At 40.8% G+C, this 19,862-nt stretch overlaps 1 protein-coding gene across 1 annotated transcript in view; it reads left to right on the top strand.

Moving 5' to 3' along the window:
- Window positions 1-19,862, top strand: part of SORCS3 (sortilin related VPS10 domain containing receptor 3) — a 265,016-nt gene that overhangs the window by 202,483 nt on the left and 42,671 nt on the right. The window contains exons 8-14 of the mRNA XM_053983733.1: window positions 4,361-4,450; window positions 6,335-6,514; window positions 8,300-8,446; window positions 8,891-8,993; window positions 11,323-11,399; window positions 11,505-11,596; window positions 14,579-14,686. Of these exons, the coding sequence (XP_053839708.1) occupies window positions 4,361-4,450; window positions 6,335-6,514; window positions 8,300-8,446; window positions 8,891-8,993; window positions 11,323-11,399; window positions 11,505-11,596; window positions 14,579-14,686 (797 nt within the window). The remainder of the gene's footprint in view (window positions 1-4,360; window positions 4,451-6,334; window positions 6,515-8,299; window positions 8,447-8,890; window positions 8,994-11,322; window positions 11,400-11,504; window positions 11,597-14,578; window positions 14,687-19,862) is intronic.

The raw sequence follows: 19,862 nt of genomic DNA, 5'->3' as shown, positions 1-19,862 counted from the left end.
TGATTTGGGGGATTTTATGCTCACAAGAAGGAGAAAGGGAACCTAAAGTTAAAGCAACGTGGAGGGATGCCAGGGCTCCCTATGGAGGTGGAGAACACAGGTCCAGGATGCGGCTACAACACTGATAGAGTGTTTCTGAACTTTTAACTCCTACCAGCTCATTTGATGTTACTGGAAGGGAGGGGAACTCTACAAGCAGAGGAATCACCTTGGAAAATAAGTGAGGTGTTTATTGAAAATAACATCAACTATATACTATTAAGAACTTACTACCAACAAGAAGTATAAAATTTGGTTCTGTGAGCTTTTTGCTGACTTTCCTGCAGATTCTTTGAGCAGCAGGAGGCAGATGGGATCCTCCTTAGCCCAGGGGTCTTTCTGAGATTTAGTAATTTCATGTTTGTTCCATCAATATCTGCCTTACATTGGAAATTATGAGTCCCAGCATAAGCCAGCCAGAAAGATGATAAAGAACCCTCCATACACAGTGATCTACAATTCCTCACATCATCTAGGGCTCCTTTACAGTCTGAGACCTCTTAAGTCATTCTGCTTGCCGTCCAAACTTTTTTAGATAAACAGATGTTTTTGCCTAAGATGAACTTCAATCTAAAGAAAAAAAAAAAAAAAAAAAGGAAGCAAGCTGCAAAGCTTCCTCTTAAATAATCATATTCAATCATTAACATGAGAAATGGCTTTATGTGTTCCTAGACATGTCACAGAAATTACTGAGATAAATAGATTCCATGACAAATTTTATGTACTTTTCTGCAGTCTTGTGAACATATTTGTTTTCTTCTTGATGCACTCTGTCTCATTACAGGTCAGGAGGGGGAATGAGCCAACATATCAAGACTTTCAGGGCTTTCAAAGAGAAATTTCTCATGTTTCTCTTCTTAAGTGTCAGCTGATATAAGTTAGATAAGACTTTTCTCATGAATGTGGAAATATTAAAGAAAAGTAGTAGCTCATGAGTGGAGGGAGGAAGAAAGAACACAGGTCAGGAAAGACAGATGTGTTTAATGACAAACACATTTGTCCATAGGAATAATTCCTACTGACCAGAAGCCCAATTAAACACATAAAGTAGAAATCCAGGAAAACAGATTAATGATCCAGTCATTAGCGATGGAGAAAGAAAAAGACAAACCCAGCTAATTCTGTACTGAGCATGACAGATGAGCTCACAGCAAATAATTGGGTGACATTCATCAAATGTGAACTGAAAGGAGGCATTGGAGGGCAAAACTCTGCCATAATCTCTGGGATTTACAGTGTTGGAGCATTTGCTCATAGGAAAAGGAAAAGTTCATCAAAATAAATTAAGTTGGGCCTTCCAAAATTCATTCTGTACCACAGTGCTTGCCAAAACTTTATTGGAGGCTCGATCATTTTTTTGGAACTGTTATAACTGTGCATGTAAATCTTGCGAAGATGAGACCCTGGCTGGGAAAAACTTGCACAGCTCCTGCCAACAGAATTGTGGGTGGCTTCATATTAACTGGCTCAGGAAGACCACAAACCTCAAATATTTCTATTTCTAAGCCCTTGTCAAGGTGACCTAGTCCAGGTGGAAGCCTGAAAGGGAGTTTAACTATTGCATACTGAACTTTAACAGTGTTTTAATCCTAACTTTCTACATTTAAAAACCAGACAAACAAACAAATTCAAACAAACCCCTTCCAGGTACCAGTTTTCAGTGGGATAAAGCCAAAAAAATGGTGTGAAACCTTTTGAGTGTGACAGACTTGTAGCAGAACCTGTTGTGTCACAGAAAGTGGAAGTTGATCACCCCTTGATATTTTTGCCACTCTGTGTTCACTGGATTAACTGGAAGATTGTTGGACTGTTCCCAATCTCAATTGGTCATCACACCATTTACAAAATATGTAAATATTACTGTCCTCATCTACAAGTTGATGACCATGTCTCAGCCCATTAGAAGATGTGGCTATTGAATGTAGGGTTCTTAGCCAGTAGTCACTGGACATATTCAGTTCATGTGAGAATTAAGAATTTGGGTTTTCCAATGGAGGCCATAAATATTAAAAGAGAAGAGGGGATATTTAATTACTCCCTGTGCTATTTAGACAATATCTAGAAGTGTGGGAATCCTTCGAGCAGTGCTTGTAGAGCTGAAAGAGATAAAATTACTGCAAACATGAATTTTGCCTTATAGCTGGACTCAGTATGAATCAACTGCACAGTTTGTTCTATCCTGTGAAAATTTTATTTTGATGTGGAAGTATTAAATGGGAAATATATCTTTCCAAAGTAGCAGACAATGACCTTATTCAGCCTGCAGAAGAGGAGGCTGCAGGGAGACATTAGGGCACCTTCCACTACCTAAAGTGGCTATAAGAGAGCTGCAGAGGGACTTTGGACAAGGGCGTGGAGTGCCAGGACAAGGAGGAATGGCTTTGAACTTAAAGGGGGTAGAATTAGATTAGATACAAGGAAGAACTGGATGATCTTTAAGGTCTCAACCCACACCATTGTGTGATTCTGTGATCCTTACAGCTCAGAGGTGAAATGCTCACTGCTATGCCAGTCTGCTGCATCGCTCTGGGGAATGTTTTTTTTTTCCCCAGAGACCCCTGTAGCTGTAACCATGTTAGTTTAACCCTTCCTTACTTTATGGACCCAATTGGCTGGGAGCCAATTGGCTCTTCCTGAACAGGAGGGTAGATAATGCCCTGCTCCTCCATTGTTCGCTCTCTTTCCCTCTTCCTCCTATGGAATAAACGTCTTGGACCACACTGGGGGTTAGAGCCTCTTTTGGAATCTTTTGCCTTAACCCTGAAATATTTCCCCCAAAGCTCTCTCAGATCTGGGCTAGCCTTGTAACTCCAGGGGGCTACGGGGGGAAGTATTGCACAAGTCCACAGTGCACTTTCCATGAAGTCCAGTGACTGCTCTTTCCTCCCTGTCTCTTCTACTGGCTTGTTCTGGGTCCGTAGACAAGTTGCTTTAGATTTTCCTGTTTGTGTTTACCCTTGGCTTTAGCTAAATGTTATCTGTATAGAGTTTATTTTTTGTCATATAGGTCATTCTTATGACCTTATGCCATGTGTGCTATAATAATAGCTGGTTTTGTTTTTTTCTCTGGAGGGTGATAAATACAGTTATGATGACATTACAAGTAAAAATGGGAAAAAATCTGAAGGGGAAGTCTTAGTGGAGAAGCTGGTCCAACTTTTAAACCTCCCTTTCTTTCCAGTTTTTCTAACTGTCAATGGAAAAGCCTTGAGTTGATTAGATATCAGATTTCATGACCAATAATAGCGTGTGCTTTGGCAGCTTCTCCAGGGAAGAAAGCCACTATCTAGAGGTGATAGCATTGCTGAGAATACAATTGATGCTGTAGCAATATTCTATGTAGCTCATTCTCAAATATCACTGTCAGATAAAGGAAGTATATCTAGGAGAGAATCTAGGACCTTTCTCTTAGCTTTATTGGAAACTTAAGAAGCCAACAAGTGATATTCCATACAATAGACAAGTGCTTTGTGCATTGTTTTATCTTAAGACCTGCAAGACTGCCAAACCAGCAGAATGTAGGAAATTCATTGATGTAAGCCTTGTTTTAGCCAGGTCTGAGGTGGTGCCAGAAAGAACACCTACAGCAAGAGTAAGTGACTCTTGACAGGTTTTACATCCCATATTTTACAAATTATCTGTGTTATATCTCATTGATGCATGGCATTTTTGCATAGCTTTAGTTCATTCAGTCCATAAAACTGCAGATTTGGATGTCTATCAGTTCCCCCTAGGTACATCCGTTTTCAGAGAGTATAATTTCAGAGAAACCAGTTTCATAGTGACAAAGGGCATCTAAGAGCTTAGCTCCAGCTTTCCAAGAGCACATTTACAGTTAGCAGTAAATGGTGCTAGTGTGGATCTCTGCTGTTAGTCTCTGTAAAAGGTTGTTGGAAGAGAATCCTGGCCTCAAGGGACTTACAGTGCAGACAAGGCTGAGTAGCAGCAAAGAGGGATTATCTCCTACTTACAGGGGAAGAACAGAAGCACAGAGACTTTAAATTACTTGCCCAAGGTAATTGAGCTGGACCATGTGATGAAACCAGATCTTCCTTTTCCTCCGACTCAATACTTTTTTTCCTGAGATGTTAAAATCACACTGGATTTCAATCATAGGAGATGAAATGGAAAGTTCATTAGCACAACTTAAATAAATAATTCTCCATCCCTCTCAGGTTTGTGATTTCTTTGGAGTTACCCAAATGCCTTTAGGGACAGCTGTGCCTGTTACAGAAAAGGTACCTGAAAGAAAGTTTGTTAGAGGCATCATCACAGAGTGTCTCAGAAGGGTCATCACTGACTTTCTTTGGTGTTTCCATAGGTGACAACTGGTGGAAGAGCAACTTACTATGTGTCATACAGACGGGAGCCTTTTGCACAGATCAAATTACCCAAATACTCCCTTCCTAAGGTGAGTCCACCATTTGTGAACACAGACATGTAATACTTTGGGAAGCCAAATATGTGAGGTTCCATAAGTTGAAGTGCTGGGTCCTTCAGTTGGATCACAACAACCCCACACACTGCTACAGGCCGGGGACAGAGTGATTAGAAAGTGGCTCAGTGGAAAAGGACCTGGGGGTGTTGGCTGGCAGCAGCTGAATGTAAGCCAGCAACTCCTGAGATGGATAAGAAGGCAAATGGTATCTTCGTATCAAAACTATTGTTGCCACCAGGACTAGGAAAATGACCTGTTCTAATGCAGATTTTTTTGTGGCCCTGATTTAGAATCTGTGAATGCTATAATATCAGGGGTACTTCTGTAATTTAAAGATCAGAAGTACTTTAAGGCTAGGTGTCATGAAAAATTTTCGAGCCATGTAAAAGAGGATTGTTTATGCTGCCCTTAGTTACTAGAATATTTTTGCTGTACAGTAATAACTATCTGTCATGTGCAGATTAAGGAACTCTGCTGGAGTTGTATGTATGTGAGCTTGGCACCAGGGTAATGCAATATTTCCATTGCAACTGATAAAAACAGACTGAAGTCATTGGGCATTTTGCTTTATTTTCACACTGTTGGAATAGATTGGATACCTCCTTAATCTTTAAGGAATTACAGCTGCCGGGCAAGAACAAACCTCCTGATTTAGTCTTCCTTTGTTGAGGGAAATGGCAAATCTCCCACTGATTGTACTCACTGGGATAGAATTAGGCCCTCAAATGTTTTTTCTCCCCATCTCTTGACGATAGGATATGTTAGATCTATTAGAAATAGCCCCATTTAATCAATCCCAACCTTTCATCTAGATACCTCACACAAAAGATTAAGATGCGTCCTAGGCAGGATGAGGATATTGAGCTGATCTTCCTCCAGATATTCTTTCCTGAAATCAGGTCACTCCATCCTTTGGGGGACTTCAAGAATTAAGATTTCTTGATGCAGAAACAGTGCAAGGAATTAATCAAGGCCTCTTGGTAGTCTAGAGAAAGTTTAAATAGATACAAATAGATAAATGGAGTCTCATATAACCACAGTCATTTTGCTTCTAGCTGAACCTGTGTCAGTTTGTTCAACAATGGTAGTAAGGATGAAGTGCTTAAATACTCATCACCACCCTGAAAGTAATTTCCATTAACCTGTTTTAAAATAATACCAAGAAAATGCACTGTCAAATGTCTTTGATATTAAAACTAAATGGAGAAACCATTGTTAGACTTTTTTGTATCTTGGTCAGCAGCAGAAATACAACAAAGGTTAGTCAGTGGATTATTTGATAGCCCATACAATGTGGGGTAACTGGTCTCAGATAAACACTTAATAGGAAAGTGTGTTATTAAAAATCACTATCAGCAGCAGCTCAAACTGATACCTATACCTCACCCTCAAGTAAATGTGAACTCCAAGGTTTTTTGAAACCATCCCTTGCCAGTTGGAAGCACAAGTCCATTATTTCAGCGTGTGAATGAAAATTATCACTGCTTTTAGCCTGGTGCCATATGATGCTTAGTGACTATGAAGACGTCAGGCTCCAAGGCTGTGAATCTTCTACAAATAATAAAACTGACTTACAAATTTATAAATAAGAAATTAAACTGGATGAAATTCCTTGAAGGTACCAAAAATGAAGAAAGCAAAAACCCTTCACCCAGCTGGTGATTATTTAAAAAGTGAAATGCAGAAGAGTCACAATGCTGGTAATTTATTGGCTTGCTCTAACAGAAAGTTGTTAAACATACCTATAATTCATGCTCCATCTCCATTCTTTCATAATTCATGGTAATTACTACATGTCCCGAAGGGCAAAGAAATACAGAGATCCTCAGTAACAGGCCTTTTGTCTTCTTTTAACAGGACATGCATATTATCAGCACAGATGAGAATCAGGTGTTTGCAGCTGTTCAAGAGTGGAACCAGAACGACACCTATAACCTGTACATCTCGGACACCCGAGGGGTCTACTTCACCCTGGCCTTGGAAAATGTGAAAAGCAGCCGAGGACTGGAGGGGAATATTGTCATTGACCTTTATGAGGTATGTAGTAAAGGTCACCCTACAAAGAGCAGCAATGGCCTGCTAGTTCAAGCAAGTGTAAATCTCTTACCAACCTCCCAGGATTTTCATTTGTATTAGGATCAGCCCTGAGGCCTTTCCTGGATTCGATGCTGAGTTGACTCGTGGGAATAGATGCAGTTATTCTGCTATAGGTGCAACAACTGGCTGGGTTCAAATCAATGACTGGTTAGCTATGTGTCATTTCCAAAAGGGAAAACCATTATCCTTCTCATCCTAATGTGGATATCCACCAAAAGGCTAAACATACTGTTTTTCCCCCCTTGGGCATCTAGAGACACCTGCTTATAGGCAGGGAATCTGGACTGCACCCTGATGAGCTCTGAACAGTTTGTGACCTGTAACCAAAATTTTGGTTAAAAAATAGGTGCCACTTGCCCAGAGATGACAGATAGATAACTTCTACCCCAAACTATCTACCATTCTCATGCTTCTTCCTTGGCCAGCAGCAGTGCATTCAGAGCAGCTCCAGTTCCTGGTTTCTTCAGAGCATTCTGGTTTTGGTGTGTTATTATTTGTTGGATGGAAGATCTGCTGAGATGCTCAGTGCTTTGCCAGCAGCAAACAACTAATCAGTATTACTAATAGAAATGGTTGCAGGCTGATTACCACTGTTACACAGAGAAATGTTCTTGCAGCTGCATGCAGAGGTTATGGCTATATATTTTTTTATTTCAGCCAGAATAATGCTCATTTAACAACATAATCAAATTGTTTATAAAAATCCAGTCAGTTTAAGTCAATGAGGGAAAATTCACAAATAACACATTGATTAGTATGAAGGACAGGGTTTACGTTTTTTCTTCACCTGGTTAAATATATTTTCCTGCCTCTGAAAAAGTATATTTCTTTGTTATGATGAAGCAGCTAAAATTAACATGCATTGTCCCACATTCCTGGGCAAACCTGTGTACTCCCCAGTGGTAGATCATATACTTTTCACTGTTAAATGCTAATAAATTTTTACAGAGTCATTTAAAAAGTAGTATCACTCCAGGGGCTTCAGAGTAGAAAGATTTGCATCCTGACAGTTGCCAGGAAGTTGCAGATTTGCAGAAAATTTCTTCTTCCTGTCTCACTTTCACAGCTGTGCAACAACGACCAGACTCAACATGAAATCTTGGGGATGTTTTGACAGGCCCATATTCTGCTGGAATGGGTTCTGCTGACAAAAATCAAAACATTTGAAACAACTGGCTTGATTTGTCAGAATTTGGATGTGGAAGGAAAGCGAAGAAATCAAGTTTGCAAAACATCAGTGTCACAGCATGTTCAGGATTCCCATCTTTTATATTGATTTTTTTTCCTGGTACACAAAAAGATCCCACACTGCTTCTGATGTGATCTTCTGTCTCCCCTGTTTTGGCAGTCTGTGGAGGCAGTGGGGCAGACCCCATCCTCAAGCTCACAGAGGTCAAGTGTGAAGGTGCAGCCTGCACCTTCAAGCCCATCATCAGCCTATCTGCAAGAACTCAATGAAATCCAAAAGTGGGCTGTTTCCTAGGGATTTGCTCTGTGACCATCCTTGTCTTTTTTTTCAAAAGAGAGAAACCATATAAGACCTTTCAGCTTTGCAAGATATAACTTTAGTGTGATTTGGTGTTCTAAGATTTGATTGAGATGCCTTCATTGCTTTTACAGAGACCTTCCACTCCTGAGAGTGCTCAGATGGACATTGCTTTTGGCCTGTTCTTCCAATTTTTTAATTTTTTTTTTTTTTTTTTCATCTCTCTCCCTTTTTCCTAGGTAGCAGGGATCAAAGGCATATTCCTGGCTAACAGGAAGGTGGATGACCAGATCAAGACTTTCATTACCTACAACAAGGGCAGAGACTGGCGTTTGCTACAGGCACCAGACACTGATTTAAGAGGGGATCCTGTACTTTGCCAGCTGGTGAGTGGCTGATCTTTTCTAGGTACAACTGACTCCTTCAGAGCTGCTTACTGTAGTCACTAGGTTAACAAAACTCTCCCTGTGTTTTTTCTCTTGACCTCCTGTGTGTTAAATGAATTCAGTAAGTTTCTTATCTATAGCTTCATAGGTTTTAAGGGAATATTCTAACCATCTTTCTCGATGTATTTAATAGAATTCAAGTCAGAATAAGAAAGTTGCTGGGGAAAAGTGCTCTAAGTCAGATTGTTGTTAAAACAAGGGCAGACATGCTTGTAGTGCAGAGTTCCTGCTTATCCATCAGAGGAACATATGACCAATGTACTAAGAGCAAAGGGGTCATTTTCAGAAGGATCAGAGCGTCTGTGTGCAGTCACCAAGGGTTCCTCTGATATTTAATTTGATGAATATTAAAGCTTCTGCCTTTTGTTTGTTTTCTGTCAACAGCCCTTTTGCTCATTGCACTTGCGCCTGCAGCTCTCAGAGAATCCATATACTTCAGGGAGCATTTCCAGCAAAGAGACAGCTCCTGGGCTGCTGGTGGCCACAGGTAAGAACACAGGTGCTTCTCACTGCTCACCCATACGTCCCTGGGAGCCTGAGAGTACATGAGGCATTCCCCATTGGTCTAAAACCTTTCAGCTCTGTTTCAGCAAGTGCTAAGCTAATTCATATTAACTCCCATTTGCTTTGGGCTAGGAGAAGGCATATGGCCCCAAGTTCAAAAAAGATGTCAGGTATTTGTTGCTCTACAATAATCCATTTGCAGATGTAAGCCCACACTTTCAAGGTACCTTTACCCAGTGGCATTATTAAGTCCTCTCAAGTTGTTACAACCACTGAGGGACATGTCTACCTGTTTGCTGCAGGAGAATAGTACCCAAGGGCTACACTCCTGGGAGGTGTCAATATGTCCCACCTTTCGAGTAGCAAGCACAGAGCTGTCACAAAGTCTGTCAGGTGAAGCCTGGGCCTCCTGGGTGCCTGTCTTGTGCATGGCATCTGCTTTTAACTCTGAACTGCTGCAAGACTAGCAGCATTTAATCAACACTGCACAGGCCATTGGTGTTGTGGGCTGTTCTGCAAAACAGTGCTTTGGCAGGTTGTGTTGTTTAAATGACAGCCTGCTACAGTACTTCATGGTGGCAGTGGCTGAACCACTGTAATTAATCCACAGGATGGATGGGGCTACCAACAGTCACCCTCAGCTCTGTGGGAGCTGCTGGGCTAACAAAGTGCTTCCTGAATGGCTGGTGCTATTGAAAGCTGGCCTCTGAGCCATGGAGGCAGTTCTGTCTTTTCAAACGGACGGTCTTACCTACACTCAAATATGTCTGAATAGCTTAACTGTTCTTTCTAAGGCTCAGTTTATCTCCTTGGTTCTCTTCAGCATAGCAGTGGCCTGCAAGTGTGGGCAGTTAGCATATTGTCTGCATGAATTTACAGTATTTCCTCCACCAATTTTCATTCTCATGTCCTTCTGTGCTTCAGTGTGTTTGCCAGACTAAGGCAAAACCTGAGACAGGTTCCCTTCATGACATTTATATCTCAACAAGGGAGATGCCTGTGATTTCCAGTTCACTGATCCAGGCCAAATGAAGTGAGATAATTTGGTTCGAACCTCCAGATATCCCCATGCATAGCCAAGTGGAGTCATCACTCCTGGCAGGTTGCACTTGCTAGATGGATGCTTAGGAACAAGCCCTACTCATGATGCTGTAATTACAAAAGTTTTTGGTTTTTTTTTAACCTTTTAGGAAGCAAATAGAGGCAGCAGGACTGTAAGATTCTAGGCATTGATCTAAATTGTTAGTAAATTAGGTTCTTTTCAAACTGCCAGTGCATGGGATGAATGCTTTCCCAGTCTAACAATTAACCTTTAAAAGGCAGAATATAATTTTTGCCTTACTGCTTTGTAGATGAAAAAACCTTACCTGTTGGGGATATACACATCTGTTTCCACTAACCAGTTTCACAACAGCAGGAGCATCTCACCATGTTGCTGAATGTATTCAAGGATAAGCTTTGCAATTTTTTTCTCACAAGTGTTGGCTGCTCAAACACTTCATTTACAGTGAGGCATTTCCAGCAATGATTGGATACTTGGACACTTCATACAGGACAGAGGTTAGATTCCTGCAAATGGCAGAATTATGTTTTATTATCTAATTTTACAGCTTGACTTGTTTGGGAGTTACATTTTGTGAGGTTTAAATGCATACAGGTGAAACTCGAGGAAGAGAATGAAGGAAATAATGGAACAGCTTTGCACAGAAAGACAGAATGAAGTGATAACAACCAAATTCTTGCCTTCTCACTCCCTTTCCTTGCCTCCATCTGTAAATCCCTGTTTGAAAATTTGGAGTTTCCATTTTGGTGTTTAAAATATGATGATACAAAACTTACACTGCTACCTTTAAATCAGTGTCTAATGCTTGAGGACTTCCACTCATGATAAGATACTGGGCTAAGAAGATCTTTGAACTGAAACAGTAGATTTATCCTCTTGAACCTGGATGTCCCTTTAGACTGACCTTCTGTATGGTTGCCCATGTCAGGTTTTCCTTACAGCCTCATCTAAAACAGTTGGTGACTCTTGCTGTTGTCAGGGAAGAAAGTTAGGTAGATGGACAGTATGACATTTCCTATATCCTGAGCACTGATGAAAACACCCTTCTTGAGCTGCTCTGCCTCCTAGAGCCAGAACTTTTTTGAAATAGCATTGACACAATAACATGGTTAGTTGAATTCTGTGATGGTAACAGGAGAGTGTCAACCTATTTTAATTTCTAATTTTCCAGCATTAAATGTCAGAAATTTAATTATCATTTTCATTAGCATGTTCTTCCACATAAGAATGTCTGACACTTATGTTGCAGGCAATATTGGCTCTGAACTTTCCTACACGGATGTTGGTGTGTTCATCTCTTCTGATGGTGGCAATTCCTGGAGACAGGTATGTTTTGCACAGCAAAGGAAAGCACGGAGCCTTTTGCTATTCTTCTGACTCTTCAATTCCCAACAGAGTGGAGCACTCATGCATTACTTCCTTTGCTTGCAGATCTTTGAGGAGGAATACAACATTTGGTTTCTGGACTGGGGAGGGGCACTAGTGGCCATGAAACACACGTCAGTGCCCATCCGGCACATGTGGTAAGGAAACTTGTTACTTTGAGAGGGTGCCAGTGTCTATAAAATGAACAGATGAAGTCATTCTTATCTATGTTTTACCACCATTTTGGTTTTATTGATGAATATAATGATTATTGCACCATTTTATAAATATAATGGCTTCGTACATAATCACCTATGAGTATGAATTACTCTTTGCAGTGGTAACATACTATGAGCCTCCAGGTGGGACTTCTTTCCTACAGACACACATATACTAAGTCATCCTTTGGGCTTCAGGTATTTCTGAGAGGATGTGTTTCTCGTTTCTACATTTTGTTTACAGAATTTAACATTAATCTGGTAAGATAGATAAAGGGAGGGAGAGGAGAGGGCAGTAGGTGTAGATAAGGACAACAGAGATATGTTGCTAACCCCTCTAGTATTTTACTATCAATTTCCAGAGATACTGTGGTGGCAACTGATTAGAGTTGGAGGTGAAATAGGGCAAAATGATTTCTCAGTTGAAGATACTCTTTTGCTATAAATGGGTTGTAACAGCCTAAGCACTAAAGATACTGCTCAAAATTATCCTCTTCTTAGCTCTTGCCCCTCTGACTCCTGCACCAGTTACACATTCTGAAATTCATAACTAACACTGTTTACAGAAAATGGCTGTGATAGTACCACCTTCAATGGACTGACCCACTCAGCTTCTAATGTTGTTTAGAAGTGAATTAGAAATAGATTTCAGAGACAAGATATGTTCCTGTGTACAATACTGGGTTGTCTCTGAGTGATGGTGCTAAGCACATGTCTATTACTTTGCATGCAGAACAGGAAATGTGGTCTTCAGTCAAATAGAAAGAGAAAGCAATGGTGTTTGGCAGCACTGATGAAGTGTTAAAGTCTCCTCTACCTGAGTCATTATTGTACAAAATCCTCCAGTGAAATTGCAGTCATTCTAAATCTGGACACCTCAAGACAGGTTGACTTCACCCACTTACAAGCTCATGTTCCAGAGATGTACTTTGAAAACATTAACATCTACTTTTTCAATAGAAAAAGCTTCTGGACTTTATGTTTCTGACCCGACAGATGACTCTGGGATCACTGCAACATAGATTTCTATAAAAGTTTGAATAGATTGCATTTGAGCCCACTTCTTTGCCACCTGAAGCAAAGAAATGACTGCTTTAGTCATGGTGTGTTAGTGGACTGTTAACCACGGGATGTATTGGCTCCATCACTGGACATACAGAGGACAGCAGTAACAGAGCAGACTCCTAATGATGAGCTGCAGACTCCAGTCTGTGGTGTGAATGTGTTGGGGTGTAACTGGAAGCCTCGGATGGGTAACTCAGTTGTCATGGCTATAATTAAAGTGCTCTCAGGAAAGAGGACATAAGGACCATGTCCCAGTCTTTAGACTGAACCAAGGATGAGTCAAGGAAGGAGAAGTTTGTGTTAGTCAAGGGTGAGTGTCACTAGCAGTGGGTGCATCAGACTGCAGCAAGTTGAGCTCTGGAAGAGTGAAATGTGAGCCCCTTATGGAAAAAGCTGCAAGTCATTAACCATTTGTTACTGCATTATTCAAGCCAGGTGTAACTGTTTTAATTGTGTCTTTAATTGTGAAGACTCTTTGCACATAAAAAGCACGTTACTACAAGTGCCTGTACTTATATATTGGGAAAGATTTGGTCACAGGTTGACTTTTCATAGGAGCCGACAGCTCAGTTCACCTTTGTTTGCAGAGGTTCATTTCAGATGCTCTCCTTTTACAATAAGTCTCCTGAAATGGTGTGTGCAGTTCTGAGTACCCCACCCACTCTATTAAATGAGTAGTGATTTAGATTTGTTATCAATAAGATCCAACAGGTTTCCTTCAAAATGGTACCCTTAGGGGCTTTGGAATTTGCTTCATATTGCTTCACTAGGCACCTGTTTTATGGGCAGGAGTGGAATAGATTAAAGGGTGCCTGTAAATCTATTAGTTCTCAGGCTGAGACATTGTACAATAAGTTTCATGCTGGAGAAAAGAGGGGCGGATAATTGAAAAGCTGAGAGAACTTTAGCTAGGCTAATGAAGCATGCGGTTCCCTAGAAGTTGAAATGCTATTTGGAGAGATAAGCATGCAAGCAGAATGCATACAAATGCACAGGTGTATGGGAAGATACATACATTTAAATAAATAGATTTAGGGCAGATAATCTTTCTGTGTGCTGTTGTGCTCCCAGAGTTCTGTTTTAGGTGTAAAGTTAACTTCCTATTCTTGCACAGGTGCATTCTGAGTCAGGTGAAGGTGTCTTGCTAAGTGACATGAGAGGCAGAGAGTTAGGGAATGGTGACTGCCAGTCTTGGCTTTCCACACCAGAGATCTGAGGTTGGTGTAACCCATTGTTTATAATGCACACTACAGTGGCCTCCTGGTCCTTTGGTGGTGTATCAGATATTGTCCCACCTACTTGGAGCAGGGGGGATTCGGTGACCAAGAGCCTCCCAGACAGATCCAGGTGCTCAGATGCCTATGTGTGCATACACATTCAACACTCCTCACTCCCACAAATAAGCCAAATTTGCCTTTAAGTACTCACAGGGCTAGAGAGATTGTAGCTAATGCCAAATGGCATTGATACATGGATGAGTCAAAATGTCCTGTGGTGGTGAAAGCAATTTTCATGCATTCAGGCCAGGGTTGTTTATGCTCTGTGTGTTGCTTCATGCCAGGTGCTATTCCAGACCCAGAAACAGGTCTTGGCAAAAACTCTTGATCCCTTGAGGTCTGATGTACAGCTGCATAAAGTATATCCATGCCCTTATTGCCAGTGTTTATGCTTTCTAAAGCTTTGATCTTTCAAAGTATCTCAGGAGCATGAATTTAGTGGGCTGGGAAATGGCAAAGATTGGTGCTTGTCTGTAAATCCAGCTGCTGGAGCTTGCAGACCTTAGCCAACATTTAATTGCTGCATTTGCTCTAGAGTAAGTATTTTTATGCCTATAAATGTTGTCTGCTTCTATCCCAGGGTGAGTTTTGATGAGGGAAGATCCTGGACTAAATACAGTTTCACATCAACACCACTTTTTGTGGATGGATCCCTTGTAGACCCTGGCATAGAGACCCAGATAATGACGTAAGTATAGCAGCTCCAATTTTAAATTAAAAACTTTCCTTTACAGGGAAGAAAGGGGATGGCAGAAGGGGTGCATGGAGATCCCCGAGTTCATGGTAAACTCATGATGTGCAGTGCAGTGTTGTGTAGCTGCACATGTAGTGTTTCATGAAGGCATGGTGCTGTTTTGTGGGTTTTGCTGGTGGCCATACACCTGGCTGGCATGTTCTTGCATCATGTGGCAAATAGATGATGGAGCCAAGCTCTTTCCAGCAGTGATAGGGGCAAGGAGAGATGGTCCCAAGCTGTAGCTTGGGAGTTCACATAGAGCAGTAGATTGATCTACTTCTTTGGAGAGTGGTGTAGCCTTGATCAGGTTGCATCTAGTGACAACCAGAGGTCCTTTCTCAGAATTACTGCTGAGATTGCATTCCTTGGATCTGAAGGCCAAGGGACTGCAGTGCTCTTCAGAAGTCAGAGATCTGTATGATTGTACCTCAATGCCACTTCTGTCCTTGCTCAAGCTGTGCAACATGACTGTCTTTTGACTTTTCTGGTGGATATGACTATCCCCCAAACTTGTTGCTTGCATTGTGGGCTGTACATCCAGTTTTAGCTCAAAAGTGTTCTCATTGTGCATATGCAGAGCTGAGCTCAGAATAACCTTCCTGTTCTGGGGTGTAGTATGCTATGGCTCACCCATCCCATGGAAGGAAGTGGCTGGACTAGCACTGATGGTGCTGGGATCTTCCTCCTCCCAGGAGTGCTGAAGCACTGGGTAAGGCTGATGGAACCAGTGGAGTGATGTTGGCTGCAGAACAGGACAGGATTTGAGTTTAACAACCAGGAAAGGGAAGTTTTTAAGTTCAAAGGCATCTTTAAGTAGTCATCTGACCTCTTGCACAAAGCAGATCAGAGCACTGTGCTCCGGGGTTCTGAACAAAGCAAGGACAAGATGCACTGCCTTCACTGGTTTCAGAAATGCCTTCTTACCTGTGTGTCTTTGAACTGGCTGAAACAGCTTTCTGAAAAACATCAGAAAGCAAGGTGGCTAAGATGCCTTAGACTGAGGCACACCTGTGAAACATACCTACAGTGGCATGAAGAGGTGCCTTTAATCACATCAGACACTGTTGCACCACTCCAGTTCAGGGGCAGGACACTGATTATAAATTTCATCTTGCAGTCAGTCTGCTTCTCTGCATCTTCACTTGAAGTTCCTGCACATTTTCACTGCTTGCAAGAGAGAAGAGATTCATGTCAAGTTTATTTTCTTCTAGGCTTCAGTCCATCTGCATACTTCTATAGCATAAATGCATAGGTGGAGCTCATTGCTGGTGTCACAGGTAGTGAGAAACTGAGTGTCATCAGTTTCTGAGGAAGTTTGAACAGAATAATAGCTGTGTGTCTTAGACATTCCTGCTAATGATTTGAATGCATTCCAACTATGTTGCATGATTTGTGTTGTTATGCCTTTCAAAACCAGCTCTAAGTCAGCTTTACACAAACAGAAGTGGCCATGTGCCTATACTTGAAGTTGAGCTCAGCTGCAAGAGAGGACCTGGGGGAAAATCATATTTTACTCTTCTAACAAATGGTCATTTGAACAGGCTTCTGTGCCATGGCAGAAGAAATGTTTGGTGCTGTAGCCTTGGAGGGCTCAGGAAAGTATAGCTGACTCCTGTATAGCACATCCATTTCCCCTGTGATAAACTGTCTTAGGAAGGACAGGCTAAGTAATTATGGTTATGCTTTACACAGCAGCACTCCTATGCTTTATTCTCAGACAGTGCTGGAGCAAAACAAGGCAGCCTCTATGTCTGTCACAGACAGCTACTGAGATTTTATCAGAGCAGAGGTGGCGTCAGTTCTGGTGGTATTGCTCACTTTTCCTTTATTCCAAAACAATGCCTTGGCTTTGACTTTTTTTTTTTTTTTTTTTTTTTTTCAAAAAAGTAAGGTCCTGGTTTTGTAGAAGAATATATCTGTGCATCTCTTGCCTTGCTATCTGCAAACATTGCCCTGTTTTTGCAAAGAGCAAAACTGAACAGCATATGATATACCGGTGCCTTTTCAGAAGACTGTTGTGAGCATCCTGTTGGGAAAACACATATGCCAATTCCCAGCTAAAGATTAGAACCTGCAATTCTCTTCACTCTGTGCATTTTTTTCTGCAAATGCAATGATAATGTGTAACTTTCTATGTTGTTTAATACAGTGTTTTTCTGTGAAATTCTTTGTGTAATATGTGTCATTTTCCAGCTGCACACATGTGCAAACATATGCACACATGTGCAGAGAGAGATGAACTCACATAAATCTGCATGTCAGCACCTTCATTAAAATCAGTGGAGCTAATCAGTTGCAACTAGCTGTGGATTTAGGCCATTTACTTTATAAATCAATGCAGTTTGCTTTTGAGATGAAAAATTCATTATAAATCTAAGGTTATTGTTATTTATATCTCTGTAGTCTTCTGGTGGAGAATGTAGGAAGTGAGTTATCTTCCTGAATATTGTGTATTGGGTTTGTTGAGAACTTTTTCTTTTGAAATCTTTGCAGGCATATTACCATTATTATTGCCATTGTTATTGTTATTGTTATTGTCTTTATTATTGCTGTCATCATTAGCAGTTTTAAAAACCATTCTTAATAGTCTGTAAAAGCCATACAAAGAAATTTCACATGACACTTGCAATGAATGTTTAGAGAAATTTCTATCCACAGCATGAAAGGAACTGAGGAGGAAAGAGCCCATTTATAAAGCTGTATGCAAACCATTTCTGTACAGAACACTTAGGTATTTCTCCCAAAGAGAAATTTAGTGAACTCATCGATAAGGCCAGTGTAGGATGATGCTGAGCTTCTGTAAGCTTTGGCTGAGAAGAAATCAATGAATTTCTATTGCTACTTACCACCCCCTGAACAAAGATTACACATGGTGGTATGGAGGTCCATGGAATTTGTGTTTGTGGGTAGAAACCCTAACGATTTCAAGAAGCTGATGAGAGGAGTACAACAGTTTGGGATTTGCATCCCAAATTGATCATGGGGTCAGTGGGAGCTCTTAGACTTGAAGCAGCACTGAGGCAGAGAGATCAAGGCTGTGGTCATATTTATGTGCTGCCAAACTGGGTAGGTTAGTGGCTTTTAAAAGTTTGTCTCTCATCCTGGAAAATGCAGAATAGTTCATCTAGTGGTCTCAGCTGATTACTGTTAGAAAAGATTTCTTCCATAGATTTGCATCAAAGTGTCTGTGTTCACCCATTTAAAAAAATAATATTCTGAGGAGAATGTGTACACATAGTCATTATACTCCAACTATTATGAAAATATTGTATTATTAACAATATTTTCATAATACTATTTTATTAAAATCAATATATCAGTAGAATGACTTTCCCAACCTTCATTTTGTGCCACATGCTGTGAGAGGCTCTCTGGGCTGTTGAAAGGAGCAGCCCTTTTAGCGCACAATTTTGTACCACTTCATAGCTATTAAGTGAGCTTTTTCCATATCTGTCTTTATTGTATGAGTATCCTAGGCTTTTTGAATTCTCTGTGCTTTGTGCTGTGTATGTAAAGAGTCCTAAAAAACTTGTCAGTATGGTAACATTGGTAATTTGCTTTATGAAGGGGCTTTATATGATTCTGAATATCTAAGAGTACTCTGAATTGGGAGCTGCTTTTAGTGGGGTGTTGGACAGGACGTCTTGAAGAGGTCTGTTCCAACCTAAATTATTCTATAATTTTGTAATTTTGTATGGCTATAATGCTGCAAGAATTAATTATTTGTTTACAAGCTGTGGGAGCTCAGTTAAGAACGTAGTTTTGTGATGCACAGGGAAATATGAGACTGTGTGAGCTGGTCTGCCTTGAACTGCTACCTCACCAAAGTAAAGCCACTGTCCTTCCTCCAGCCCTGGCTGATCATCTTCTGCAGTTCCTTTTGTTGTTGCTTGACACTTCTCTCATCTGACAAGAGAGTCGGTTCAGCTCCTTTAGCATAGAGCTTTGTACCAAAGGACATTGTGGTGCTTGGTGCAGGTGTGGGTAAAAAAGGCTGTAGAACATGCAGAGTCCTCTAGGAAAATAAATGCATAAGGGTGGTGGCTTAGACATGTTCTCAGATGAATGCCTAGAATGCACTAGCCTTTTTGAAATCTACAGGTTTCTAAGTTTTGTGCTGTACTCCTCACTGTTAACTAGTGTATCTTCTAATGATGTCATGTTCTGATGGGTCAAATCTTTCATTTCTGGATTGACAAGCCATAGGTGAAGCATGTTACTTATCTGAGGTTGTCCAACAGGGGAAAGGAATCACACAGTATTCCCCTTCTAGTCAGTTGTGATATATCCAAACTAGTTTATACCATTCAAATCAGAGACAAGATGTTGTCATGGGTCCAGAGAAGGGCTTTATGTTGTTCCAGCTCTGACTCATAATTATTACCCCTGCCACTTCACCTCCTGTGCTAAGCATCTCTCCAAACCTATATTAAGAGGAACAACCTTTTTGCTTCACAGCCCTGCATCATTTTAGTAGACTCATTATGTGTGTATGTGTGCAGACACTCATTTACAGATGGAGATCATTAAGTTTCTCTGTACTGATAAATAAATATTTATGTAGACACACCCACGTGTGTATATAAATTTCTATGTAGTTCTACGCATGTGAACTTAATGATCTCTATATATGTGTGTATGCATAATTGAGCATTAATATTTTCAGTGAGCTGAAAGTTGGTCTGTCAACACTGCTGTGACTGCTGCCCTTGGCTATGTGTGCTAGAAAATGTTCCTGCTTGTAAATGAATAGGGTACGAGTCCTGGCCCTTTCCAACACCTCCTTGTTTATGTGGCCATGAAGCTTTACCAGAGATGAAGTGGGAATAATTCTTTCTTTCCAGGAGACCCATAAAATTACTGTCAATCGATCACTGGGTGGCAGAAGAGTGAGGAAGAATGAATAAGTAATTGAGAGATGCTGGAAAAGTTGAGATGGGTGCCAGGGGAGGTTTGAGGTGAGAAAGAAAGTATTAAGAGCACAGGCTATACTGTGTCAGACTCTATTTCAGTTCCATGTTCCAACAGTGGCAAGTACAGGATGCTAAAACCATATGTGTTATACTAAATTATACTAAAAATATGATTACCTTATATACTTCTCACATTTATAGACATTTACAAATTA

This window comes from Vidua macroura, chromosome 8 (genome assembly GCF_024509145.1).
Source record: "Vidua macroura isolate BioBank_ID:100142 chromosome 8, ASM2450914v1, whole genome shotgun sequence".
Classification (NCBI taxonomy): domain Eukaryota; kingdom Metazoa; phylum Chordata; class Aves; order Passeriformes; family Viduidae; genus Vidua; species Vidua macroura.
This window is presented reverse-complemented; position numbering and strand designations above follow the sequence as displayed.